This window comes from Eremomyces bilateralis, assembly GCF_010015585.1.
Source record: "Eremomyces bilateralis CBS 781.70 unplaced genomic scaffold P152scaffold_13, whole genome shotgun sequence".
Lineage (NCBI taxonomy): Eukaryota > Fungi > Ascomycota > Dothideomycetes > Eremomycetales > Eremomycetaceae > Eremomyces > Eremomyces bilateralis.
In genome coordinates this window covers 1-27,344 of record NW_022985079.1, presented here as the reverse complement: position 1 = coordinate 27,344, position 27,344 = coordinate 1, and the positions used below count along the sequence as shown (strand labels likewise).

General features: G+C 53.4%; 8 protein-coding genes across 8 annotated transcripts; 4 read left to right on the top strand and 4 right to left on the bottom strand.

Annotated features, from left to right (window-relative positions):
* Positions 1 to 88: 88 nt before the first annotated feature.
* On the top strand, positions 89 to 5,169 carry P152DRAFT_399190 (TPR-like protein; the record flags this gene model as incomplete). The annotated part of the gene is made up of 3 exons (XM_033676506.1): positions 89 to 1,827; positions 1,877 to 4,460; positions 4,528 to 5,169. The coding sequence occupies 3 exons, from the start codon at positions 89 to 91 to the stop codon at positions 5,167 to 5,169; spliced, it is 4,965 nt and encodes a 1,654-aa protein (XP_033533042.1).
* Positions 5,170 to 5,546: 377 nt separating this feature from the next.
* Positions 5,547 to 6,498, bottom strand: P152DRAFT_53926 (uncharacterized protein). Its single transcript, XM_033683062.1, has one exon. The coding sequence runs from the start codon at positions 6,383 to 6,385 to the stop codon at positions 5,924 to 5,926; it is 462 nt and encodes a 153-aa protein (XP_033533041.1). The 5' UTR covers positions 6,386 to 6,498; the 3' UTR covers positions 5,547 to 5,923.
* A 166-nt stretch (positions 6,499 to 6,664) lies between these two features.
* On the bottom strand, positions 6,665 to 7,759 carry P152DRAFT_53787 (uncharacterized protein). Its single transcript, XM_033683060.1, has one exon. It carries the CDS (start codon positions 7,554 to 7,556, stop codon positions 6,945 to 6,947), a length of 612 nt encoding a protein of 203 aa, XP_033533040.1. The 5' UTR covers positions 7,557 to 7,759; the 3' UTR covers positions 6,665 to 6,944.
* P152DRAFT_55181 (uncharacterized protein) lies at positions 7,760 to 8,903 on the bottom strand. Its single transcript, XM_033683065.1, has 2 exons — positions 8,374 to 8,903; positions 7,760 to 8,320 (listed from the first exon to the last, which is right to left on the bottom strand). The coding sequence occupies exons 1-2, from the start codon at positions 8,635 to 8,637 to the stop codon at positions 7,964 to 7,966; spliced, it is 621 nt and encodes a 206-aa protein (XP_033533039.1). The 5' UTR covers positions 8,638 to 8,903; the 3' UTR covers positions 7,760 to 7,963.
* A 2,436-nt stretch (positions 8,904 to 11,339) lies between these two features.
* On the top strand, positions 11,340 to 12,601 carry P152DRAFT_459345 (uncharacterized protein). Its single transcript, XM_033679658.1, has 2 exons — positions 11,340 to 12,152; positions 12,540 to 12,601. Exons 1-2 carry the CDS (start codon positions 11,713 to 11,715, stop codon positions 12,553 to 12,555), a joined length of 456 nt encoding a protein of 151 aa, XP_033533038.1. The 5' UTR covers positions 11,340 to 11,712; the 3' UTR covers positions 12,556 to 12,601.
* Positions 12,602 to 13,834: 1,233 nt separating this feature from the next.
* On the bottom strand, positions 13,835 to 14,064 carry P152DRAFT_459342 (uncharacterized protein). The gene has a single exon (XM_033679657.1). It carries the CDS (start codon positions 14,043 to 14,045, stop codon positions 13,851 to 13,853), a length of 195 nt encoding a protein of 64 aa, XP_033533037.1. The 5' UTR covers positions 14,046 to 14,064; the 3' UTR covers positions 13,835 to 13,850.
* Positions 14,065 to 17,598: 3,534 nt separating this feature from the next.
* On the top strand, positions 17,599 to 18,678 carry P152DRAFT_459340 (uncharacterized protein). Its single transcript, XM_033679656.1, has 2 exons — positions 17,599 to 18,559; positions 18,655 to 18,678. The coding sequence occupies exon 1, from the start codon at positions 18,005 to 18,007 to the stop codon at positions 18,185 to 18,187; it is 183 nt and encodes a 60-aa protein (XP_033533036.1). The 5' UTR covers positions 17,599 to 18,004; the 3' UTR covers positions 18,188 to 18,559; positions 18,655 to 18,678.
* Positions 18,679 to 22,445: 3,767 nt separating this feature from the next.
* Positions 22,446 to 27,074, top strand: P152DRAFT_474579 (uncharacterized protein; the record flags this gene model as incomplete). The annotated part of the gene is made up of 2 exons (XM_033681335.1): positions 22,446 to 23,672; positions 25,089 to 27,074. 2 exons carry the CDS (start codon positions 22,446 to 22,448, stop codon positions 27,072 to 27,074), a joined length of 3,213 nt encoding a protein of 1,070 aa, XP_033533035.1.
* Positions 27,075 to 27,344: the final 270 nt, after the last annotated feature.

Here is a 27,344-nt window from a genome sequence, read left to right as displayed (position 1 = left end):
GTATAATTCCCTCCCCGCCTCGCCGATGGGGCGCTATCGAGATCTGGGGCATGTGAATACGAATTCCCACGCCGGCGCTGGCGCGATGATGCAGAACCCCCAACTCCGACAGCTCTCCCAGGCCCGACGCCGCGACTCCTCCCAAACCCTCCCGCAAAACTACGCCTATCCTCTCCAACGACACAATTCCTATCCCAATCATACTCCGCATCGGGAGAACGACCGCGCCGCGATGCAGTCCGAACACTTCTTGCGGCGGAAGACCCCCAGCGGCGTGCTGACCGGAGCATACGATGGGACCTCCGTGGAGCAAATCGAGCGACCACACGCCATGAAACATATCCTGCTTCCCGTCACTTCGTCGCCGCCGATGGACACCGGGATGCTGAATATGCCGTTGCAAGGAGGCTTGACCGAACTGCCCCTGCGGTCGCCTGGCATGGCTGGAAACGGCGGAGCCCATTATCAGGCCCGCAACAAGACCGATATCTGGGGTGGTGCCGGACATACTGGACTGGATCCGAATATGTCCATGGACATGTCCTTCGGCCAACGAGTCACGCCCCAGATCGATTCGGTTCTCAATCAATCCCTTTATCAGAATCTCCCGGTTCACTATCCGAATTATGCGTCGCAGAACTGGGGGATTGTTCCACCATCCTTCCAAAACGCACTTAGTCCTACCACTCTCAACGATCAAGGGTCCGCCTATCCTTCATTCTGGCAGAACGGGTATTCTATGCCTTTCCGACCCGCAGCGATGAGAGATAACCGATACCCCGTGGCGCCCCTCTGGCAACAACCACCGCAATTCAGTGCTCTCGGTCCTCTGGTACCCGATTGGCAAACCGGAATCAATACCAATTTTTCCCATCCGCTATACCCGCCGAATCCCAACCTATCCAATTTCCCTGGACCTCATACCCCTGAAGCCGCCGCGACGTCATATCCCAATCATGGAGCGAACCATGTCTACCCTCCTGTACATGTGATGAACCAATACAATAATGCAACGATACCACAAAATTTCGGTCACGGAACCGCGGACCCAGCTCTAGGTGTGTGTTCATCCGGACAGTCCACGCCGCGCGGGCCGCCAACGCCGTCGTTGCGGCCATTAGAAACGAATTCAAGCATGGAGAACGCGCGGATGCGGGAACGCGTCTTCGCGCAGGCGCACGTGGTTTACATCGAGCTGCTCAAATTCCTTCACCAAACCCGCAAACTGAATGATAATGGAAAGCGCTCGAATTCACGTCCGGCGATCTACCCCAAACCACCGCGCCAGCCGGGTGTGGACTTTTCAGCTTCCACTTCACATTCACATTCCCATCACTCCAAATCGCGGAGCACCTCGTCCTTTGCCAACGAGCTCAATAAGCAGCGCAACGACCGAATTGACCCCTCCGTCATTCCACACCGTCACAACACGCCGAATTGGCAACACCCGGAAAACGTCCGCCCCGACGGCTGGCAACCGGATCCCTACCAGCAACGACGATCGTCGCAGCAACACATGGATCCGCCCTCGCTCTGGGGCCCGCACGGATTCGCGCCGAATTACGGCCACATCACCCAGATCCGCGATCAGATGCGGACGTTGCGAAGGATGTCGGGGACATCTGTGTCGCCGATGGATCAGAATCTTCGTGAAACGCATTATCATCAACTGGCGAGACAGTGTCTGGAGACGTTGTGCCTATATTGTGAGAATAGCAATTGGCAATGGATTGAGGGGTTGCTATTGGCAGGGTGCTTGGCGTACGCGTTGGGGGACTATCAGCATGCGCTGAAATTATACTCGAATATCCTGGAGTTGGACCAGAAGTAAGTGATGGATTGAACCCTACTTCTATGCAGGTACTAATTCATACAGCCATGTGGAAGCGATTGGAAACTTGGCCGCGACGTTCCTCGCCATGCACGACAAGAAACAAGCCGAGCATTATTGGATTCGCGCCATAAAACTTCGGCCCAGTTACTTCGAAGCGGTGGAACATCTCATCGGCCTTCTTTGCAACGAGCATCGAGGAAAAGACGCTGTCGCCGTCATCGAATTTGTCGAGCGTTCCCTTCAAATGAAGAAACGCGCCGAATCCAACGACTCTCGAGGTGAGCTCTCCAACGCGTCGAAATCCCCATGCATGTCCGAGACGTCCGATAAGCCGGTCTTTGAGTACGACGGCGACACCGACATGGCCTTCAAAGACCCGAACGCCGTTTCCAAAGAGCCTGGATTCGGGTCCAGTGGATATGCCATCCCCGGCGCCGAGAATGGACGCATGCTCCAATTGATCCACGCCAAGGGAAACATGCTGTACGCCATGGGCGACAACGTCGGCGCCGCCAAGGCATTCGAGACCGCCGTCCTGATTGGTGCGGGCCGACGAATGAAGACTATCAGCGGCCTGATCGCGCATATCATCGGAGTCCTCACGACCGGGTTTCCCGACCTCCTGAACTTTCAGCACCAGACCCTCGTCTCCGATCCAATCCTATTGCCGCCCGAGAAAGCGCTGTGGACTCACAAGCTATGCTTCCAACCGGATGGGCAACTGCCCGGTTTGGCCGACCTACATTCCGATGGGGTGTCCAAGAAGGCCGCGATATCGACCACGAGCAATTCGCTACTATCGCTCGCGAAGATCTTCCAGGATGGGATGGCGTCGAATTCGATGAAGAACGGAGGTTATCAATCATCATTCAGCGTTCGCGACATCCTCGCCCTTTATTATCTATCCCTTGCGCTTCAGCCCAGCCCCTCCACGGCAAACAATGTTGGCATCCTCCTGGCGGGCGTCCAGCAAGCCGTTCCGAACCCGCACTTGTCCAACCAAGCGTCAGTCTTGCCAGGGGTGATACCTGGCAGCGGTGTCGCCCTCGCATTGCTGTACTACAACTACGGCCTCAACCTGGACCAACGCCACGCGCACCTCTACACGAACCTCGGAAGCCTCCTGAAAGACATCGGCCAGCTCGAGGCCGCGGTGAAGATGTACGAGCAGGCTGTCAATTGCGACGGCACCTTCGACATCGCGCTTGCCAACCTCGCCAACGCCGTCAAGGACCAAGGCCGCATCGCCGACGCCATCACCTACTACAAGCGCGCTGTCGCGTCCAGCCCCGACTTCGCCGAGGCAGTCTGCGGCCTCGCCAACGCACTGAACTCCGTCTGCAACTGGGCCGGGCGAGGCGGGATCGCGGCGGACGGGGGAAGGCGGGATCGATGGCACGTCAACGAGCATGGGATGTTGCTGGATTCCGCGCAGGCGGGTGTGATTAACTCCGGGTGGATGAAGCGGGTGGTCGATCTCGTGGAGAAGCAGCTGGCCGACGGGGAGTACTGGGGCAAGGGGTCCATCAACGAGACGTTCCTGGCGCAGATCACCCGCGTGCTCGCCCTGGGGTGCAGCTCCCAGCAGCTGAAAGAGAAGGCAGATAGCATGAAGATGACGCTGGGGAAATGGGCCGGGCATCGGTGGGAGGGGGCGAGGATTCTTCGGTTGATCGAACGGTCGATTCGGCGGCTCGTCTGGCTGTGGTACCAGGATCGGTACCTGAAGAAACGGTCGCGGCCCATCTCGACATATACCCGACCGACGCTGCCGTCGAACCTTACCGTTCCGGCCGCGCCGACGGTCTTGCCGTTCCACACATTCACGTGTCCGATGTCCGCGAAGCAGATTCGGTTGATCTCCCAGCGGAACGGGCTTCGGATCTCGTGCACCACGCTCAAAGCGCCATGGTTACCAAAGACCGTCTACCCTCCTCCCGCACCACCGAAACCGTACCTGAAAGTCGGCTACGTCTCCTCCGACTTCAACAACCACCCCCTTGCGCACCTCATGCAATCCGTCTTTGGAATGCACGACACCAAGCGCATCAAAGCCTACTGCTACGCCACCACCGCCAGCGACAAGTCCATCCACCGCCAGCAAATCGAGCGCGAGGCCCCCGTCATATACGACGCCAGCGCCTGGTCCGCCGAGAAGCTCGTCAACCAAATAGTCGCCGACGGCATTCATATCCTCGTCAACCTCAACGGCTACACCCGCGGCGCCCGCAACGAGATTTTCGCCGCCCGCGCCGCCCCAATCCAGATGTCCTTCATGGGCTTCGCCGGCACCCTAGGCGCCGAGTGGTGCGACTACCTCCTCGCCGACGAGACTGCCGTGCCGCCGTCGACGCTGCGTCCATGGCGGCGCAACGTCGATTTCGAAGACCAGCTCGTGGATGAGAATTTCGGCGGCGGCCAGGAGGACTGGGTGTATAGCGAGAACATCATCTATTGCCGTGATACGTTCTTCTGCTGTGATCATCGGCAGAGCGCGCCGGATGCGCATGGAGGGCAGTTGGACTGGGACGCGGAGCAGATGCGGCGGTGGAAGATGCGGAAGGAGATCTTTCCGAATCTGGCGGATGATGTGTTGATTTTGGGAAATTTCAACCAGTTGTATAAGGTATGCTTTGACCTCTCCTACCTCAACCCCAATTTTGGTCTGAGCGTTATATTGACTTTATCAACAGATCGAACCCACCACCTTCCGCACCTGGCTCCGCATCCTCTCCCGCATCCCCAACTCCGTCCTCTGGCTCCTCCGCTTCCCCGACCTCGGCGAAACCCACCTCCGCCACACCGCCCACCAATGGGCCTCTCCCGAAGTGGCCTCCCGCATCATCTTCACCGACGTCGCCCCGAAGCACCAACACATCGCCCGCGCGCGCGTCTGTGACCTCTTCCTCGACACTCCCGAATGCAACGCGCACACCACTGCCGCCGACGTCCTCTGGTCCGGCACCCCGCTGCTCACCCTCGGTCGCTATCCCTACAAGATGTGTAGTCGCATGGCGGGAAGCATCCTCAAGGGCGCGCTGCCGAAGACGGAGGAGGGGCGGAAGGCCGCGAACATGCTGATCGCGAACAGCGAGGAAGAATACGAGAACCTAGCGGTGCAGTTGGCGCTGGGGACGCGGTACGATCGACATCGCGTGGTGGGGCGGCTGGGGGGGTTAAGGCGGCTGCTGTATGAGAGCCGGATGACGAGCGCGCTGTTCGATACTAGGCGGTGGGTGGGCGATTTGGAGGACGCATGCTGGGTGGCGTGGGAGCGGTGGGTGAAGGGGGAGGGGGGGGATATTTGGTTGGCGAACGAGCCGCGGGGCGGATGAAAGATGGAGTCTTATCGGCAGGTTTATTGATTGTGTGGCGGTGTGACATGGTGAAAAGGCGTAACGGTGCATCCGAGCCGTGTCATGCACACAGGCAGTTAAACAGATGGGTTATGAGTTCACGGGTTACGAATATTGCCTTCGCAGGCATCTAGTCAGTCGGTCGGTCGGTCGTGGCGTTTTCATACCTCGTCATCCATTCCTCTCTTCTCGACGGAAACAACAGTATCGTATTGGGGCTTTTACAGGGTGTGAGGTCAGCCGTCTTTTTCCGAAACTAGACCTGGCGGATGTTGGCCACTTCTTCACAACGCGAGCAGAGCAAGCAAGCAAGCATGGTTTAAGGCGTTGATTTCCACGATTCTTCGATCCTTTGAGAGTGGGGTTTTTATTCGTCCGCACTCGTTCCCGGTTCGGTTGAGCGGTTGAGCGGTTGAGCGGTTGGTCTGGCAATGGAAGACTTTGACTAGTGTTTTGTATGAGATATCCCGCTGTGGCACTGCGTTGAAGAAGCTCGAGTCAGCACATTTTAAGATCGTGAATGATTTCGCAACGCGCTGTTACTCGTCTCCGGCGTAATTCTTTGTGACTGACGTTGGTGATGGTGCGTGATAATCCTCCTGGCTGGAATTAGCCATGTCCGGGATGCTCGATTCACAAGAAACATCGGATGGAAACTAACGTCAAACGGATTTGATACATTGCAACTTCACTACCAGGAAGAAAAATGGGAAGTTTATTTTATTTTATTTATTTATTTATTGTTCTGTCCCCAGGAGTTTTTTGTTGTTCCACGTCTCTGCCCCCTTCTCCCACCACTCCCCATTCCAACCCAACACCCCACTCTCCTCTTCCCGTCCTTCGTCCAGTGGAGAGTGGATGATGGTGCCGACCCCACTCCCCAGCTGACTTGGTTCTCTGCGCGTCCCGGGTCGCTGTCCGGGCTCTGGTTGGTGTGCTTGGACGGCGACCCGGCTGTCCATTCGTTGGGGAGCCGGGAGCCAGTGCATGCCACACACCACTGGCTAGCTGGAATGGAAAGGGAGACGGCATTCCATTCTTCAACCGCCACTTTGTCGAGAATCTCCCCCAATTTCGGGCCGTAGAACTCTGAGGGCAGCTTTGTTGGCCCTCCATGTGCGAACGTCGCATTGACGGTATCCATTATCCCGGACAATCTAGGATGAGAGTCGACAGCAACTGGCCCGTCAGGCATCCACTTGCCGATTTATTTTATTGACGTATTTTATCTCTGTTGATGGCCACGGACTACGGGGACAGAATGGGCTCGCTGTACCCTTTCTGTCTCGAGGAGATATTGTAGTCCGTGGCCATACCGTCTATAAAATCTTTCGACTTGTCACCATCCATCCTTCACCCTTCTTCAAATTCTGTTCAGCTCTGCAACGTCTCTGCTCCAGCCAGTGGGTGGTGGGTTCGCCATGATGGGGACATTGGACAGACTGAGTGGGCCTCCTCCGCTCCTCGAGGCGAGGCACTCGCTGAGTCAAGGCCTTATTCAGGTTCTTGTTCTTGCGGAGTTCGGCGATCACCATAGAAATGGTCTGGCTCGATTGCCGGTACTCCGACAAGTCCTTTCGCATGCCAACGATTTTAGATCGTGGGATCGATATATCGTCGTTTCTCCCTCCATCCTCTGGTTGCCGCTGCCAGATGCGGGGGAAGTCGTGAAATCCCCAGATCGCATCTGGATCAGCGACGAAGGTATTCAAGGGCAGAGGGGCGGAAAGATTGTAAAAACGTGATACCGATAATCATCCAGGGTGGAATGAAGCCAACCACAAACACAGAGCCATCAGCTTCTCTTGGTTTCCTTCGAAGGCACTTGAACTCATGTCGGTGCTTTTCTTCCCATGTCCAGGCGACGTCATGGCACTTTTTGCGATGTTGGTTGAAGCATTCGCAACGATATTTGATCCGCCAGCGTCTTCAAATTCACCACTGGACTGATCGTCAGATCGACCAGCACCGCTGCCAGCTGAATCCATTGCCGGAGCAATGTGGTCGATTGCATACATCCATGCGTCCGCGAGCCCTTGAGCTGTTCCAGGTAGTCCTGAGGAATTGGAGAAGTAGTGTGCTTTGTGGTCAGCATGCAGGTAAATGGGCATGATGACCTCGTAACAGTCGACTCTACGGAGGTCCATCTCGTTCTGGCGGACGAATACGTCGAGGAATTCTGCTGCTTGTCTGTTACGGCTCTGCGCCCATATTGCGCTCCGCGCTTCTTTGAACTGCGCGAAAACCTCGGCTGGGCTCCGTTGCTTCGCCTTTAGCTCTGCTATGGTGTATCGAGCCGCTCCGGCAGGTAGCTGGATGTAAGTAAAGAGTGAGAGGGAAATTGAAAATGAAGGGAGAATGCTCATCACCGAGTGAGATCGTACCGGATGCCGAACCGGTTAATCGCATCGTCGAGAATAGCAATGTATACGGGTAGCTCTCCTACCCCCAACCGCTGGAACTGGGTTGTAATGCTGCCTACCATCCCAGTGAGCGATGATGCACGAGGGGCAAGTCGAGTGGCGATGCACAAGGGGATGGGTGTCCTCTGGCCATTGTGAAAGTCCAGGCAGTTGCCAGTCAGTGGCTCCATGCTGAATCTCAGTGACACCAGTGTTACCTGATTAACTTTGGTTGGGGCAGCCTTTGATCAAGAGACGCATGACAAGATATCCTTCCAAGGTTGAGCTACTGGCGCTTCTCCATGCTCTTCTACATGACAGGAGACAAAACGACCTTGTCGCATGGTGCGGCTTCGCCACCGAATAATGCGTCAAAGCGACATGCCTGGCGTCGTCTTACATGTTCCAGGTTCAGAGATGAACGAGCCTGGGAAACATCTGGCATCGTTGATGTCGCGGAAGCAGAGACGGGGCAAGATGTTCAAACATGAAGCCATCATGGCCTCCCCACCCGCCCATGATGAGGATGAGGAGATATGTCTGCGGCGGGTGGCGCCTCCGAGGAAACCGAGAAGCGAGTAGCCGTCGCCTGTTGTGGGGTTTGGAAGGCTGGATATTCTGGGGATTTGGGACCAAACTGGGGCAGCGGATGAGGATGAGGAGATGTGAGAGGGGCGAGGAGCACTCCCAATCATGGATATGGGAAAGCTGTTGAGATCTGGAAGAGTCTGAAGAGCGGATTGTTAATCTTTGATGCCATCAAAGCGAAGCCGAAACTCACGGACCGTCTCTCAGGCCAGCACATTCCCCTTTTCAACAATGACGGAAAGGTTTCAGATTGGCAATCACAACATTGCACACGTGTAGGTAGCAACTCAAGCCCAGAAATACAATGAACCTGTTGCATTTCATGATTGTAACAGTGAGCATGACTGAGCATAAGTGTATTTTTCAACACAGGAACTGTTATACTTCCGCTTTCCTTTCCTCCCCTGGCTTCCTCCCACCCTGTCCCCGCATTCCGACAAGTTGTGTTGCCTGGCATCAAGCCGATTGGACAGCCTGCACCTCATATGGCATTTTGTCATTCCCCGGGAAGATTCTCTACCGCCACCATGCCCAACATTCCGATGAGGGCAGGGCCTGATATGATCGCACCCCCAAGCGTGAATCTCTGCTCGTCGAGCAACTCCGGGCCGATTGAGGGCCGGAGTAAGCAAGGAGCATGAAAAGGTCTCCTGGTATAATGATCGGAAGTGGAAGATAATAAGAAGTATAAAATCGTGAGAGTGAGAATCCCGCGAAGTTCCCCAAGGTCGTCATCCAAGAATTGTCGTGGGGGACGATCCCCAAGTTCTTGGCGATCCGCTGCCGGCTCGAAACACACTCGACATGGCACCCTTCGACCTTTTTTCTCCTGGGTGAGGAGTTTTGGCAGAGCATGTGCTTCAGTTGATGGAAGTATTTCGAACTCGTATGATCCCCATGAAGTCTGGATAGGGATCCTGTCTCTGTTAGTGGCGGCACAAGCACTGGAATCATCGTCGTCATCTCATTATTACTACTGCCATTCAGGGCTAGGCGCCAGCCCTTCCGTGCGCGTTCGCAATGCTGGCCACATGGCCTCGCATCCCTTGCAATGCGGCTGGTAACGGGAGGTTCCCGAAGTGGTCAAGGAAAAGAAGGATGGAGAGTAGGCTCCCCTCCTGTTCAATAGGGCCATTGGTAGGAGCGAAGGGTGAAAGGCCACTGGTTTCCTGGCGCTCGCTACGTGGCTGGGGACGGCAAGCTCCCGAAGTGATCAAGGAGAAGAGGTAGGGAGAGCAGCCGACCGAAGCCGGAGCCAAGGGTGAAAGGGTTCCAATGCAAAGATGTGCGAACGGAAATGAATATAAATTCCTCAGGTGTGTGGACATGGATGGTTTGAAGCTTTTCCAGAAGAGTTGGGTATAAAGTGATGAGGAAGAAGAAGAAGAGTTGGGAGTGCGCGAAGCTGGTACTTATGTGGCCAGGTAAACAAAACAGACCAGCGCTGGCAAGATAGATTCACCTCTACCAGTGTCTCTCCTGCGAACCCTCTGGAATACGGATTCCTCCATGCCTACCATGCACAAGGACGATTCAGGTGGTGAAGTCACAGTTCCCATGTTTGGGAAGAACGGCTGGGTGTCAACACGACCTCAGATCATAAATATGAGAACCATGATGGATGTTTCTCAACTGATAATGCCGGGATTTGGGCAGGCGTTCGAGGGCGATAGCGGTAAGGGATTACTCACGAACCACCGGCAGAATACCTAGTCACTGAGGCAAGGTCGCGGAGAGAGGGAGATGCGAAGGAGAGCTCATCCGTTATCAGACACCATTCTTTGCGGGCTATCACGATGTACTCTCAAAAGAATCACAGGCGAGAGATGCTTTTACCTAATCCCTGATCTTGAACGCTTGGAAGTGGCCTGTGGATTTGTAAATGCAAGCGCTCTCTCCTGCTCAACCTATTCACGGCGACCGCGTAGCGCGTATCGAAATCCAGGGGTGAAATGACAACTGAATAGAACGTCAGTCGACATCTGAGACCGATGTCCACTTCGAAGGAGCCACCACGGTCCCTACAGCTTCATACGCATAGAGTTATAGCAACAAAGCGAGTACTGGTACAGCCGCAGAGTCAAGACCAGATTAAAATATTCATTAGGTGCCTTGACTGCTTCCTCCTGCTAAGGTCATTATTGGTTATGGACTCCAATTTCCTAAACGTTAGCTATATAGTGCTGCTGTTGCTATATCCCTAGAATCTAGAACACCGAATTATGGATCTCTATCCACCACATATCTCCTCCTTGGGGTGGAGGTATTTATGGTGCGCTCAAGCCAAGGTTGATCGAGGCAGCATCGACCAGCTTAAGGGCGTCCAGAGCATGTCGTATCGGTACAGCCACTGGGGCCGGCAATACAAACTACATGAACGACTGTACGGTAACTCATAATACTAGAAATCCAGAGATAGAGTGCTCGTGGCTTGGATCCAGGAGAGACTCGGCTCTGGGATACACTAGGCATGCGATGTGACCTATGTGCATCTAAACCAGTCACCTGTATGCTACAAGAAGTCGCTGATATGTTCTTTCAGGGGCTCCAGTACCGAGCCCCGCACATCGTCAAGGCGAGGAGAACATCTTAGTAGATAGAGCCAACGGACGGGACAGTGACAGATATTTGGAGAGGCCAGTACTTCGGAATGACCATTAGAACTTACTTTTTAAAGATGCTCTTTGCTTCAAGATCATCGTGCCGACTACTACCTGCGCCAATGACGACGAATTCCCTGCGTCTCAAGGCAGTCTGGTGTCGAACCTACAACGTTCACTCCCGGCAGCTTGCCCTTACTTAGTACTCACTACGTATATGAGGTTACGACCCTATTGTTGTATATCATGGGTCTCTCCGCTCTCAGCATTCAACTAGGCAACCCCAGAGATTCCTCCATGTTCTGGGGCGGACGGACTACAGCTTGGCGAAACCGGCCAGGAAATATGCTATTTCAGGCCCCAATCCGAGTATGACAGTGAGCTAGAAGTGTTGGAGACAGTTCAGCATGGGGATGTTGAGAACAATAACTCATCGGTCATTGGGAAATGGCGACTTCGTCCTCAAAGGTGAGGAACATGTTGCAGATACCGCATAGACAGCGCACTAAATAAATCAGTTTCACGCGTCGACACAACGGCTCATTGAAACAAATAACTTGGACGGACATAAACATTTCCCACCTCTCTACTAGCACCGTCTGTCCGCATTCCCTTGCATGAATTGCTATTGTTACGGTCCCCTTCAATAATCTCCTGACCAACGTCGGGCGCCCCATCCATGCCGTGTAACCACAAGTAAATTGCTTCTGCCATCCCGACCCGTATCTCATCCCACCCTCATCCACCCAGGAATCTCGACTTTGTTCCCTACCTCCCGCAGTGGGGTTATCGGTGGATTCGAAAGCTACAGATCTGCGATCGTGATCCCATGACGCGATGAAGTCCCAGCAGATGCGAGGGGGGCATAAACGAGCTGCAAGGACAAGGAACCCCTAGAAAAATCTCGGATTTGGGACATTTGAGATATGAAAATGACACCAACTTATTGCATCTCCTCCTCGACGCATGTACGGTCGTTCTTGGAGATTTTCTGCGGCGGATGCCGCGCGTGCGGTCCCGTGGGATCGGTAGCCTGTGGTACCACTCTATCTAAGCCCTCGAGAACCGGTGGAAAAGAATGCGGGTACAAGTATGCCATCCCGCCCTTCTCGACCGAACATGGCTGCGCTCGCGTCTCGGAACACTCGAGGGTAAGCGAGGGAGAAGAAAAGGGTGGTGGTATCGCGGGTAGCTGCATCCGTACCTGTATGAACCGTGAGGCGACGGAGGCAACAGGATGGATGGGGGCCGGGTCATTTAGTGGCCGTCGTTACACCCAGATCGCGGGATCGCGGGACGGGAGGGGAGGCGTGACCGTTGGACGGATCAACGGATCTTCTGGAAGGATGTTGAAAGGTACGCAATCTGAAGCCTTCGATTGTCAGATGAGTCGTTCGCGGTTAGATGCGTCATGATAAAGTATTCCGTAAGATCGAAGTCAACTTCGAAAGGTGACAGGTCGAATTTGCCAGAATGTGCAAGGCTGGTAAGATTCGATTCTGGGAACAACAGGAAACCGATGATGGACTTTTTGATAGAAATTATTGAGAATAGAAAGGCCTTGCTCACTTTCCGAAAAGCTCGAGTGCTAATCGATCGATGCTCAGGCAAACGGGCTTCTAGTGTTCCTGCGAATTCCTGGAACGGACAGGCTACGAGAAGGCCAGCCCTATTCCTTGTTTTGTGCGACACAAACGAAAAGGAACCAGACAAATAATTGATATATTGCCAATAACTTGGAGGAAGGGTACTTGCATACCTCTGTATCATGCTGACTCTTACATGCCCTTCCGCTCTTTTTCGGTCGTTTCGAAAGGGGGCATCTCTCTTGCCACACCCTTTGTAAAGTGTGGTTGCGCAAATGCGTTTCAAGTGTCAGATGACGAAAGACTCGCTCCGACACTTTGAAACTGTGCGATATTTCTTTTCTGATCCATAGGACGGATTACCTTATTCCGTACATGAAGCGGGGATGCGAGCCTTCAAAGTACAACTCTTTAATCATGACGCGACTGGTGTGACTGAAAACTCGCCGACGAGGGCAATGAACGGCAGTCCGAGAGTCTATCATTCCCCGACGGGAGCATCCAAAAATGGTAAAGGACAAGTTCAGAATTGAAGTCTACACCATTTTACTTCATCGAGCAGTTAACCCCGACTTCTGATCGACATAATTCCAACCCCCAGTTCGATATGAACTTAAAACGGCGGCGGGTTGCTCCTCCATCTCGGAGACTTTGTGAGACTTTGCGATGGAGGGGGAAAGCCCCGGACATAACGGATTCAACAACATCGCGATCGCATCACAGTCCACACCTCGCTTGTACGGAGATTTCAGACGTGCGGAGTCTAGAACTTAGTAGTCTAAACGAAGGACACATCATCAGGCGGTAAACGCAGAATGAGGGGAGAATGCCATGCTAAGGTGCTTGGTACGGATAGCGCTGTCTCCCTTGCGACACCCCACTGGCTGGAGTTGGTGTTGGGGTGTTTGAGAAGGGGAGTTTGCTTCCATGCTGCACTTTTTCCCGCTTTTCCCGTTAGCAGGTCGACCGTTGGGCCGGGTCGATGTCTCGATCCCAAAGAGGATAACCCTCTTGACATCCTGAGCCTGTTCTTCTCAAAGGGAGTGGCGCTAAAGGAGTACGTGCATTCTGCAAGCGTCCGACTGATCTCAACATGTCTAGGAACCAATGCTAGCTGGCCAAGAAGCCTTTCTGCAGGATGGAAACAACACAGCTGAGAGATGTCGATACACATGTAGATTACGTATCCAATGCAATCGAAGATAGTCCAAAGGAAGCACCGACTGTTTAACATCGATTCGTCACGACTTCGGTGAAGGCTTGGAGGAGGTTGGTCAAACGCTGCTCTGATTGGCTGTAAGCTGCATTAGTGGCAGATCACAGTTGTCGCCAATCTTTCTCCCAAACATCCAGTTCGTCTTGTCCGCCAACAGCCGTCCGACACATCGATCGCTGCAGTGTTTTCTTGTGATATTCCTTGAATACATCATTTGATGTCTCTCAACCAGCCCACAACGGTTGGACGATGGTCTCGACTGCATGTTTTAGGTTGACTCAGGGGAATTTTGTCCGGTCCCGATAAGATCGTTGGAGAGGCGTGGACGTGTGAGCAGAGACCGAAAAGAAGGCACTGATACTTGCCCGCAATACCTGCGAAAAGTCCCCAGGCGAAACCCGGAAGCGGCAAGATCGTCCTTCGCCAGCCGTGGTACATGCACAGTAGTACCAATCGTGGCCATCTTAGTATATCGGATTGCGGAGTTAGGCCATATCGTATCGATTGGACAATGCTTTTCGAACCCTCTGAGAGCTCCATCATAGCTCCAGTTCACTGGATATAGTTCGGAATCGTTCCAGCGCCGGTACACCGCTCTCAAGATTCATCCGGTGCTTGAAATGTAAATCTTGAAAGCGAAAGCGGTTCAGTTCAGGTCCCTTTGTCCGTTGCATCCACTGCGAGCCTCGGGAAAGGTCGTGTTGCCCTCATATCTGGCCTTCCTTAAACAGCAATTCTGATTGCGTTTCGACAATATCAATAGCTTCAAAGCAGATCACGCGAAAAAGCCACGATCTACATGATTTCCATCGCATTCCGTCCGCCGATGTTGACATGGACGTTCGCATTCTGAGCTGCCACAAACCCACAGTGGAGCGCTGGTGGCTGTTGCACAGGCTACCAGTAGGCCAGTGATCTTTGGACCAGCAGTTGTTCGTTTCCTCATGGCTGGAAGTTTTCCAAATACTTGTGCACTGTCCTCGATAAGAGTGGATACACTAACCCAGCGCTTATACGAACTTTATACACAATATTTCATTCCCTGTGATGGTACATACCAACGTACCCTTAGGAGTTAGGATGTATCGTGGTCCTTGGCTGCCAAAGACCTATATCGCCGGCCGCTTACCCCAGTTTTGATATCGTGATAGCCTGGCGCTAAGTAAGATCGGTTATTGCTTCATTTCACTACAAGGTCCGCGAGCCGCTCGATGGTCAATTACTGTCCCTTGGCAAAATGGTTCTCCGGCCTGCCAATTACCATAGCCAAGAGCTCAACTGGGTCGCCGGCCAGAGGCTTTCCGTTGTCGTCCGCCGTTGCCGGAGTTCAAGGCAAAGAAACGTTGGCCGTGAGTCGTGAAGGCTGGGAGATATCCAAGACCTTTGGACTTTGGTGCAATCATGGGAAGTTCCTGGGCGGGGAACATATTGCGGAGAGTTTTTCTTGAGACCAACTAATACCACCGACTCATCCATACCCGGCAAGTCGCAATGCGTCTTCATAGGACTTTGTGACTTCGGAAATCGGAAGATGGTGTTGGGGTGGGGATTGAAGCTACAGTCGTGGTCCATTCCTTCGGACAGGCTGTGGACGGGGGGAGGTGAAGAATATCTTTGCTGTGCCTCACGACAGCCAGATGGTCGTCTCAAGTCTCAACGTCGCAGTCAGCTGTGCAGGCATCCGGTCCTCTCTTTCCTCCATGACGATTGGAGGAAGATGTGCAGATGCTCATCAACTCTGGAGATTCCTAGCCCAACCTCAACCCGAGACACGTTGGACGAATTTTGCTTTCTCGTTGCGTTGGCCGGCGACTTTTGCTAAAGTCTCCGGACCCATGCCGATGGTGTTTTTCTCGTGTCGTCAAGAACCGAGTCTCCCAGGATCCATGTCCGAGAGTTTGCAGCCTTGCCAAACAGGTGTGGAAGAGCCTGGCCGCTCTCGAAGCCCAGGACAAGCCTCTCTTGCAGACGCCACGGCGGATAGTAGCACTGCTTAACAAAATTCACTATTAAGCGCATCGTTTTGTCGCTTCAAGTCCCAACCATGCACAAACGCTACAGATTCAGGGAGCTATTTCAGCCGGTCTTTGCAGAATGCCGATTAGCGGTTGATGACCCCCAGGCACCAGTATGGAATACCCTGGTTGGGGGACCAATCGTTTCTCGACGTCAAAGAAGCGTCTGATGGGATCACATCACTTCTGCACATCAATTGGCAATTAGTAACCTTGCAAATCGCAATGCTTTATGCGACATGAGACCCAAGGGATGTGCGGACTGTTGAGCCAGTCACCTGTCAAAGTCGATCCGATCTCCTTTGCTCAGTGAGGTTCCGCAGATCTCGATAGTCTGTACGGAATAGACTGTACGGAATACCGACCGTTTGTAACTTTCGAGAGGACCCGGGGATGCAGAAGCCATGTAGCATGAAGCCGGAACCTCATTGAATATGTCGCCGAAGCGGTCCCTCTTCGTACGGTGAACTTAGGACCCAAGGGAGTGGTAGATGTGTCGCACAAAAGGGACAGCACACTCATTGGGTGTTGGACCCTCCCATCAATAGCATAAACCTCCTGTGTAACGGTCGTACTGTTCCCTGTGGAAGGCGATGGGAAGAAAATGAATCCACGAGGATGATACCGGCGAAATTTTGAACTCTGAAGCTTAAAGTGTCCTTCGGGAATGTTTTTGGCCCTCTCCTCGTTGATGCGTCACCGTAGAGACTGGGACGTTGCACAGAATGCTACGAATAGCTTCTGTTCCAATTTCCCGGTACGACTGCATCCTGCAAGGAGGGGCTACTGCGAAGTAAATGTATGTAAGCATACCGAACCAAACCTTGGAAAGTCTCCGCCAGCATCCTACTACGTATCACCGGGGCGAATAGGCCTGTTGAACGGATAGTTAGCTTGAATGCCAGCATTCAGCTAAACTGAGGCTCGCGGAGGCGACCGAGACATCTTTGTCGGATCCTAAACCAACTGATAGACACGGTGCAGAAGCTTCGGAAACATTCGAAGTTGTACTTTGAAACTCCAGAAGATGCCATGAGGATACAGGCATTTTGCCCTCGCCAGGCCTGGACGCATGTCCTGATAGTCGCCTATCCATGTTGAGCTGACTGCCACATCGGGTGTGGTGGTCACCGTTGAACCCAGCTGAGATGCCGCGGTCTGACCAGGCGCCACGACCGTTTCGAGTAGGGCAATGCCCGCAATAGATATTGATTACTCGATACGTGCTTTGCGATGCTGCACCTCGGCGGATTAGGGTGGGTTGAAACTTCGCAAGCAAGGTTCAGCCTCTGCGCCATTGGCCTTATCCCGCTTTCGGCAGTATCAGGATCTGGGGGCTCCACTATTGTGGTGAGCCGTGAGAGGCAGGAAGCCCTGAAGGCTGAAAGTCGAAAGACCGTTGGCCCATTCGGCGGCGTCGGAGATCCTTCTCCCGCCCAGATGGAAATCGGACCCTGTACGTAGTAGTGCTGGACTGCTAGTGTTGGGATAACGCTTTCATGAAAACAGGCAAACGTTAAGCGACGATGGTTTGGAAAACCCCCTTGTTCCATACGAATGGTGGGATCGACTGGGGGAACTAAACAGGCGTAGATTACACAACGCCCATCGTGCTTCGATCCTGGGCTCTGGAATCTCTTCAGCCACATGTGGTCCCCCCCGGACGGACTGGGGCTGGCTCGGCGTCCCCGTGAGGCCCAGTTCGCAGCTTGATGTACTCTCATCTAGCGATTTTGGTTCTGCGTGATAGGCAGAAAAGGTAAATGCTTCCGGAGCGATGTCCTTTATCGGGTCTAGAAGAGGAAACTATCGTCGAAACTCGAAATATGTCGAACCACGCTGGTAGGATAATGCCTGCATCCTAAATCTCGTCGTTAATCGTCGACAGCAAATCTCGAGTCTAGAGGGATATCGCCGGGATAGGCGGGCGATCATGAAAAGTCGCTAGCTGAACCACGGGAAACTCCTTGAATACGGGATGTATCAGAGTCTATAACCCGCAAATCGTCCTTGGCGTCTCCAGTTGAAATACGAAAACGCGGCTCGACTGAAGTCATCCCGTGTTTGTGCCGTCCCGAATCCGAAATCAGCATGCGGCTCTGTCTAGCACCACCGGCTCAGCCATAGCTTGCGAATCAACGTAACTTGGTGCCATCCTAGTGACGAACTCTAATTTGAGACCCAACAATGAGTAGCCAGATACCGCTAATTGATCAACATTTTTGCGCGCTCCCCCCACGTCGTGCTTTTACCAACTAGCGAGCTCCGAACTATGACTACCAGAAACATTCAATATCACCATGTTCCTCGGCCTCCAGCATCGGACAGTTTGGCACTTGGCAGTTTAATAGTAGCACGCTGCTGCCACATCAACCGATCAAACGAGCCGGACGATCTTCGGGCCACCATGCCAGTTCGCTCGACATTACTCCATTGGGATAACCCGGCCCACGTCACCCTCGCTCAGACGCTCGCCAGCCAGTCCGGGCTCTCCTGCCCCAACGTCCCCTGCTCCGGTCGAGCTAGTGTTCTCTTGACCATCGAATGGTACGCAGCCTGTAGCTCCGGTTGCTCGAATCGTCGGGCATAGGGGGTCCAAAAACGGCTGGTAAAGCCACAACCGCAGCCCGAATGGGACGGGCGAAGGACCCAGTTTGACAACGATCGGTGGCCCGTCCGCTGGAACCGGCGTCGATGCTAGCGCCGAATGATTTGTATTTCTGATTGGCTTTCTCATTGGCCGGCTTTAGATTTAGGTGTGGTTAACACACACCTCTTTAGGAAATACCCAACACGTTGGCGCCAAGTGTTCGGTGCCTTTGCCCTTCGCTCATCGCTGCCCTACTCTTTGTTTCTGCTTCGCTGTCATTTTTCCTAGAAATTGAAACTCGACAAGGGGATTCAGGGGTAATTGCCAGAAAAGGCGTTGGTCGATCGATTGCTTGCTTGTCACTTGGGCCTCCTGCCAGGCACCCTGGTTAGTGGGAACTCAACGCTCGACACTGTGGACACATGATCGGAGTTTCAGTTCAACCGTCGCTCCGCCGGCCAACTCACCAAACCGCAAAGTGGAAAGTGCGCGCTTACCGTGTGCTTAAGAGATGGCGCGAAATCAGCGATCGAGAGGCAAGAGCCCACTTCGTATGATTCATGTCAGGAAAAAGAATGTCCACGTTGTCAATGGGGATCGGCGCGATTGGTTGACCATGCTGTTATGACGGCATCGAAATTGAGTCGTCCTGGATTTTGCGGCGATTGAACAAAACAATCTGCTCTTGAAACGAGAGATTTGATGTCCTTGTGTGTAAACCACAAGGTTTGTTCAGACTTCAAAACTTCATTCAAGTGCGCCTGTCTGGTTCAATAATTACTACGGTAAGCGACTGACAAAGCTAGTGGAAAGGGGGAGCAGGCCACCAGGCAGCAAAACCCGGAGTCCCGTGCTTCAGGGTGGCCAGTGACTCGTGCGGTGATTGATCTACCGACCGTTGCGCCCCCTTCGCTAAAAAAACGTGGTCTGCCAGATCTCCCTAGACTAAGCCGATATTAGATTTCGGTTCGCCTGACCTGCAAAGCCATCCCATATCATATTGGATCCTGGGACAAAAGAAATTGCGTCCGGCGAATTCCATCGGTCGTCCAATAATCTACGCCATCGCCTTCTGATTTTCCAAGTGACATCGTAACATCGAGCTTGGCCAGAAATTTTCCAGCGATATTGGAAATTGCTTATTTTTGTCTCATTGATTGATGCCGTGGAGCCATCCACATCGCGGCAGGCTTGAGCGGATACACGGGACGGTGGCCTTGCTCGCCAGGAGGTTCGGGGGCGAGGGTGTTCCATCCTGACAAGCGGATTTCCTGCATCCTACGACCCTGTCTCGGGAATGGGAGGCGAAGAAATTGGATGATTCCTCGCATTACAGAATCCCAAACCCTGTCAGGCAGTCCCGTCTTACAGGCGGTCCCGCGTCCAGCTTTAGGGATGGTGGCAAGCCCAGGGACCCGGATCCAGGATGCAGTGGGTGGGCAACGGCCTATATGAAAACCGGAACATGTGGTGTTTCGGCGTGTTGAACAACGAACTGTACGTATCCGCTGTGGCATCAGCTTGCCCAAGTTGCCGGGACACGCTGGGAAACATCGATTGGCAGTCATAATGCTATTCTTGCGAACCTGGAAAACGATGTGGTTGCATTCCTCTTCCAAGTGACAAGTAAATTGATTGCCGGGACTCGATCGCTGTGAATAGGTAGTGCCACCACTGCTGCCTGCTGAGGGAATTGAAGCCAAATCGATACATGAAGGACGACGATCAGAGACTGGTTAAGGTGGCTTTTTGAGATGGGAGATTCTCGCCTCCCCTAGCGCCTAGGGATGGGCCAGGAACAGGGTAAGGCGGCCGTTATGACATTTCATTCCAAAAAGCGGGAGCACACGGCTCAGGTTTTTCCGGGTCGGGAATCCAAGATCGCCCAGGTCAATGTTGTTCTCCCGTGTCTGTTATCATATTTCGGAATTAACCATTGCTAATAGCGCCATATATGATGGGTCCTGGAGATGTCAATGGAGGGGATTATGGTTATTTGGTATCCCACACGGAGTACTCCGTGCAGGGTTTGCGAAGAGTTGTATAGCGGTACACAGTAAAATTTAGACCAGCATAGGGACCTGATATCTTCGCCTACCGCTGTGAACCTGCCTGCGAGCGCCGGGTAGTGGAATTGTTAGAGCAACCTACTAAGCGCTGCAGGACCGAGAGGGGAGGATTGCTTGCCATTTTGATTGATCGAAGAGGTTCCAGGTCTTCTGCGGCTTGGATGTTGGAAGGGATGCTAACCTTGCTTCACGTAGCAGTGGCACAGAATCCAACACTCAGCGACTACACCGTTTGGAGTCACAAGGCCATCGGTTCCGACTATGAGGAATGTATTATTAATATGTAAGGAGCTGCAGCGGCAGAGGATTGAAACGGCGGGTCGGGAATACGAGCGATGTGCAACCAGGGTGAACGCAGCGGCATGGAGAGGTGCCAGAGATCTGGGTCAATGTGCTGCGTTGCGACCCAGGAGGCTTGATGTTGTGTTCCCGTGTGTGGAATGTCAAGAGAGGAAGTTTGGAAAACGATCAGTTAGCCTTGTTGATGGGGTGGTTCGGGGTAAATGAGGAGTCTTTGTCTACGGGTCCGATGAATAGGCCTAACCTGATTACCGCATTACTGATGTCCGAAACCCCACACTCTCTAATTCCGCCTCTAATTCCGCCTCATTCCAGCATTCAACACCCTGATTCTCGGTTCCTCTAACCAATATTGAATATTACCACGTCTTTGTTTTGAGGGCGCTGCGGAATTGACTTAATATTAGAGCCTCTTCGTGCTTGGAGTTCCTTTGATATCATCTCCCCTGCAACTAATAGCGGGAGTGGAATTCCTAGCCCCGACTGGAGGCGAAATCCGTATTGCATGGCTGACTGACTTGACTGACCCTGGTTATTGGGGCGATTCCCCTTAATCAATCTCACTTCTGGTATTGGATCACCTCCACCGCAGCACCGCTCCACCACTCCACCACCATCTGTACCTGGGGTCCTGGGGTGTGGTCCGGCCTTTCTGAGACGGGCTGGAAATCGACGACACAATTCTTTTAGTGAAGATTTGGTTGCGCACGCTTGCACATCATCCAGCCTCATGCTCGACGGGGTTGACCATCGAAAATGGGTCCGTCCCATCGCCTTCACCACTCATCTGTCATCACCATAACCGCCCCCCCTCCCCCCTCTGACCCGCACCCCCTCGTCACCACTCGATCGGAGTGCCCTGGGCATTCCCGCTTCTAGTAACAAGGGCCTACCTAGCCGTACCCATTCAAGCGCCGCCGCATCGTCCAACAGGCCCAATCTGGTCTGGGTGCCTCTTTGACCCTCGATCCAAACTGTTTTTCTACGTCAAGCATGCCACTTAACTAGGCCCCGGATGGGATGTGCTGGTCAAGATTTCCCGTTATGAACTTGCGTCTGGCCTCTTCTCCCTGCCCATTAGCCCATATGCTCCTCCATGCCCACGTTCCCATCGACTTCCTGGCCTGATCCTTATTTCATCTTCAATAAACCAAGCGCTTGAATTGACGCCTCGTTGCGCCGCAAGTCGACAGGACTCAGCGTGTTCCAGTCCCAGAGTTATTTATGAGATATCCTCCTGTTCGATTAATTGGTTCTGTTACCCGACTCTCCTCACCAGTCTCACCTGAACCGTTATATTCCTCACACCGTCCCTTCCGAGACTGAGCATTCAGTCAACGCAACTGAGCGGTTCACCGTTGCGAACCAAACTATCAGTCTTTACCAACTCTCGCAACGAATCCCGTGCTATTTTCAAATTTCAATTGTCCTTACCGTGGAAATTCAAGAAAATATTCGAAAATATTCGCAAATATTCCGTTCTCGAAAGCCGTGGTTACAAGGTTCGTGGGAAATTTGCTTCTCCTCAGTCGTGTCTTTCGTTCTGTAATGAGGGTCGTATGGGCTCCATCATCCCAATTTTCGATTTGAATATTCAGTGGATATTCATAGCCTTCGAACAAAACTTGAAAGTTCCTGTCTATCGTTTATAAATCAACGCCCTCTGCAAGTGTCTGGTGGCTCTTGCCTACCTCACATCCAACTGGCAACTCACCATTCTTTACAACGCACTCACAGGTACTCTTCCAAGTGTTCACTCTGTTGTACGCTATTCTCTTGTCTTATCAGCTTTGCTCGACTATCGGGCCTAATACTTGCGCGATTCTTCCTATTCATATCTCTCTTCGCTCCAACTCAACCCCGCAACAAGGGCGTTTCGTTGCGACAAGATGGAGACGGACACTTATTTCTTTAATTCGCCTACGGTTCTCGAGACGGGGCATGTCAGTAACGACGACCAACTAGCTAACTGCTGTTGCCATATAGCGTTTGCAGACCACATGGCGCCCAACAAACGTGGTCCTTGGACGAGCGAGGAAGACTCCCGTCTCCGCTGCTCTATCCAAAAGCATGTTGGATATCACCCCGGCTATTCCAGCTGGCCAGACTACTACCGGAGACTCCAAATCAAGGATCTCAAATGGACCGAAATTGCGACTCATGTCGTGACGCGGAACGCCAAGCAATGTAGAGAACGATGGTCGCAAAACCTTGATCCTACGCTGAACCACAGCCCTCTCAATCCTGAGGAAGAGATCCGTGTCGATCAGTTGTATCGTCAATATGGAACCGCCTGGGCGAAAATCGCACGGGAACTCGGCAACCGCAGCGACAACCTTGTGAAGAACTACTGGAACGGAAAAGTCAACCGCTACAAGCGCCAAGAGAGCCGTACACACAGCGGCACCGGGCACCGACGATCTGCTTCAGTGGCGCAGTACGAAATGAACCACACTCAGCAACAGCGGCTACCAGCTCAGCTTCCACATGTGGCCTTCGAGCAGCAATTCGAGTCCCAGTACCCAGCAGGTGCGGAACAGCGACCGGCGGTCCCAAACCACACCATGCGCCCGCAAACTCTCCCTTCTATTGTCCCGCAACATTCTCGCGGCTACACCGCGCAGCGGCCACCGCCATTGAACCTCGCGCCCTCGCAAAACTACGTCTCATCCCCATACCCCTCCCCAACCAAGCAATCGGGATCCGACCTCTACACTCCAGCAAACAGTCCCTCATTCCAGGACTACTGGTCCCCGTCCTCACAACTCAGCGACCGCCGCGGCTCGCTCGCCTCCCATGGCTCCCACGGCTCCCACATGTCGCTTCCTTACCCCTCGCACTCGGCACAGCCCTCAAAATCCGAGCCACCGACCCTAACTCCCGAGTCGCTCAAAGAGTGCCTTCATTACCCCGGCCCTCCCACCGAGACGATGCAGCAGCCCGTTTTACCTCCGCCGGTGCCAACCACACAATCTCGGACACCAAATATGCAGTACCAACCTACTCCGACGGCCGTCATGACGGCCTCGCCGCCACTGGATCCGATGCTGAAGTTACCTCCGCTCCTGAATATCCTGAGCGGCGGGAATGACGATCGGCTGAAGCTTTCGCATATCGTTTCATGATCTGTATTAAGTCAGCATCAGCGCCCGCTCATTGAAAAGGTTCCATTTGTTGGATTAATCACCGTCGGTTTTAGCATGGGGTTGGATATGGGCCTGGTTTTTAGTTTCTTGGATTTTCGGTTTCGCGACTTGGATCGCTTCCACTCCTCCGGCGCGGGGAACAACAGTTTTCTTTTAATCATTGATTCGATCATGGGATACCGGAATTTGGGTATGGGGAAAGCGACTTTTGAAGCGATGGAAGTTACTTGGGCATGGGCTGCTTCGGATATGGATATGGGACGCTCCTCGACATGAGGACGGAAGACGGAAGGGTAAATCAATGGGCAAATGGGAGGACGAAACAAGGCGTTCAAAGGGCGGCGTGAGTGATATCCAAGCATTATTTCGGCGGCATTTGTATATACCTATTGACGACGATAATCCGACAATCATTCAACCTCTCCCTCATCTAGAGTTCCTTCCTTCCTCGTGTTATTTCACTATCACCAGCCTTGTATCTCCTGGTATTGCCGAGCTAACAAAGACTTCCCGTCGACTCCCTTCTCACCAGGGTCTCCTTTCCAAGCAAAACTCGCCCAGATCACCGACCAAAGGTTGTGTGAGATGCTATCTTCAATACGGTTCCATCGAAACTTAAGGGAGCTACGAAAATCTGGGAGACTAATGACCCGCGACAGTGGATCTGCATCTCGCGTGGGAGTTTATTCATCGGTAAATCGCAAGATGGAACCTTTGGTCCCGTCGACCTAGAAAACCGCAAGGCTGGGCAACAAGGCCTGGGCTTGGGCTAAGATGAGATGAGATATCAATAAGGCAGTAACGGAACTGGAAGTATCATGAGGCATCAAGATTCCAGCCCGAGAGATCCACGCGATGTGATTGGCCAATTCCACTGATACTGTCATCTCAGGTCGCGATTCCGTCGTCATCCGGCGACAATATTAGGGAATATTTAACAGCGATATGTGAATAGACTATTGTCGCATATTACGGCTCAATGGGGGAAAGAGATAGGCCACTGTTCGAGCCCAGCGATGAGGCATGGTTGCCTTCATCGTGGGCGACAGTGCTTCGGGTGAGTATTTCAAACACAATTCGTGGACGTCATCATACGCGATATTTCTTTTTTGGAGATTATGATATCGGAGTCTTTCCTTCGAACAAAAGATCCTATGTTGTGTGTTTTGTGTGATTCATGGACGATTGTCGATGATTTTGATCGGCGCATTCACATCTCATGCTCAGCCGATACCATACGGACGATCGCGAGCCTTGGCGCCTCACCATCCAACCATACCCAACTCGAAGTGTGAACTTGCCCATTGAGAAATTGTATTAGCTGAAAAGAGAAGGAGAATTCGCTTTACGGTTTCACGAACGCAAAACTAACACACTCCCTCACAGTCCGAACGGGACCTCTCCCTCGACATCCCCATCAACTACCTCACCAAACCTGGCATCTCCCTCGCCGCCGCCTGCTTCCCAGACAACCAATTCCTCCCATCCATCGGCGCGAACTGCCTCTCCAACCTCCTCGCCTCCGGCTTCAGACGCTTCATTATTGATCTCTATTGGGACCCTCCACGCCAGAAATGGAGCCTCTGCCCGGCGCGACTCCCCAGCTGGAAGGTCGATGCGGATGCGGGTGGCCCAACCATGCCGCAGAGCACGGCGCGGCCGTCATTGTCGAGTGTGGTGTTGGATGGATTGATGCCGGAGTCGAGAGAGGGGGTGGAGCGGCGAGGTGCGCGGGGCGGGGAGGATGGCGTGGTGGTGCGTCGTCAAGCGGTTTCCAGTACGTCCGCTGGCAATGGTGATGACGTCCAGAGTCCCACTACCGAGCCATCTAGAGCCTCTTCTGTATCGTCGGTTTCTTCGAATGGCATGGTCGTCGAGGCGTCTGCGCCTCCGGCCAACCCAACACGGCGGCTGGACCCCTTGACGGGCGAGGAGGTCTACCGGCTCGGGCCTTACGATTGTACGGGCGACCTCGACCTTCATTTGATAGGGGAAGTTTTCTCCCAATATCTTTGGAACACCTCCAATACCCTGGATGCCAGCATGTCGTATTTGACACTGAATATACACGCCGCTGCCACTTCGGATGACTTTGAAAGGACCCCGTCGAGCGTAACAGGATCTAACTTACCTCGCGCAAACGAGTCGTTGACAGCGACGTTGAACAACAATCTGTCATCATTCTTGTATACCCCCCAAACCCTGGAACGTGAAAGAAGAAATTTGAATGCCTCGTGGTGGGCGTTACCGTTAGCGAGTCAGCCGAATTGGGAGTACATGACGGTGGAAAAAACACCAACCGGCATCTTTACCACTCCCGATGGCTGGCCCAGCGAAGAAATCATCGTGTTTCAGCGGGCGATCCGACTGCTAGCTGAATTCGGGGAGATCGATCCCGAGATGTCGGACTATGACCCGGCCTTCGACATGGACACCGTCTTCCCTTCGAACTATCTCAAGTCCGGACGGGAAACGAGCTTCGACGCCGCCGGTATGATCTCCAGCGGTTGCTTCTTCGACTCCGAAGACACATCGATCGCCCAAGTCAACAACTCCTGGGCTGTGACCGCCGACTTCCCCACCACGGATCTCGACTCCACCCAAAACACCCCCTACCCCCTCTCCCCCTCCATCTCCAACCTCACCATCTGCGGCATCTCCCCCCTCCTCAACACCGCCCTCACCAACTCCACCACCGCTTCCTCCCCCCTCCCCTACCAACGTCTCGCCCTCAGCGCCTCTTGGTCCTGGGCCCCCGACTCCCTCGACAACGACACCGTCTCCCTCACCGACGACCCTATCCTCCCCCCTTTTGACAACCCCGCCAGCCCCCTCCGCTGTGCCGTCCTCTCCCTCACCCACTCCGGCCACTGGCTCCCCGCCGACTGCGCCACCTCCCATCGCTCCGCCTGCCGCGTCTCCCACGCCCCTTACAACTGGCTCGTCACCTCCTCCCTCGACCCTTTCGACTCCGCCTTCTCCGCCTGCGATGACCTCGACCGCTCTGCCGCCTTCGACGTTCCGCGCACGGGCCTCGAGAACAACTACCTCTATACCGCGGCGGAAGCGGCCACGCGCGCCGCGGACCTGGACGAGGACATCGCGGGAGATGCGCAGGTATGGTTAGCGTTCAACTCCATCGATAGGGCGGATTGCTGGGTGGTCGGAGGGCGGAATGAGACGTGTCCGTATGAGGGGGCGGAGGAGGAGACGTCGCAGGCGGTGATCGTGCCGGTGGTGGCGAGTGTGATTGTGTTTGTAGTGACGGCGTTGACAGTGTTTGTGAAATGTGCGGCGAATCGAAGGATGAAGAGGCGGCGGGGAAAGAGGGATGTTGATGGGTTGGGGGAGTATGAGGGGGTACCGAGTTAAGGAGAGGCGGGATTGTGTATATATTGTAGATAGGGGTTTTGTAAGATAGTTGTGAAGTAGCATTTAGATAGGGCATGAACCAGTATAGATGAGAATTAGGGTATGCTTAAATTTCGTATGAGCTCTCCCGTGGTTGTCTTCTGTACCAATATAATTGCCGTGCCTGGATCCATTGACATTTCAATTATAGGTTTTCCCCACCTCGTGCACTGCCCCACACAATGCACGAAATGATATCGCGATATTCAATATGTAATTAGATACATCTAA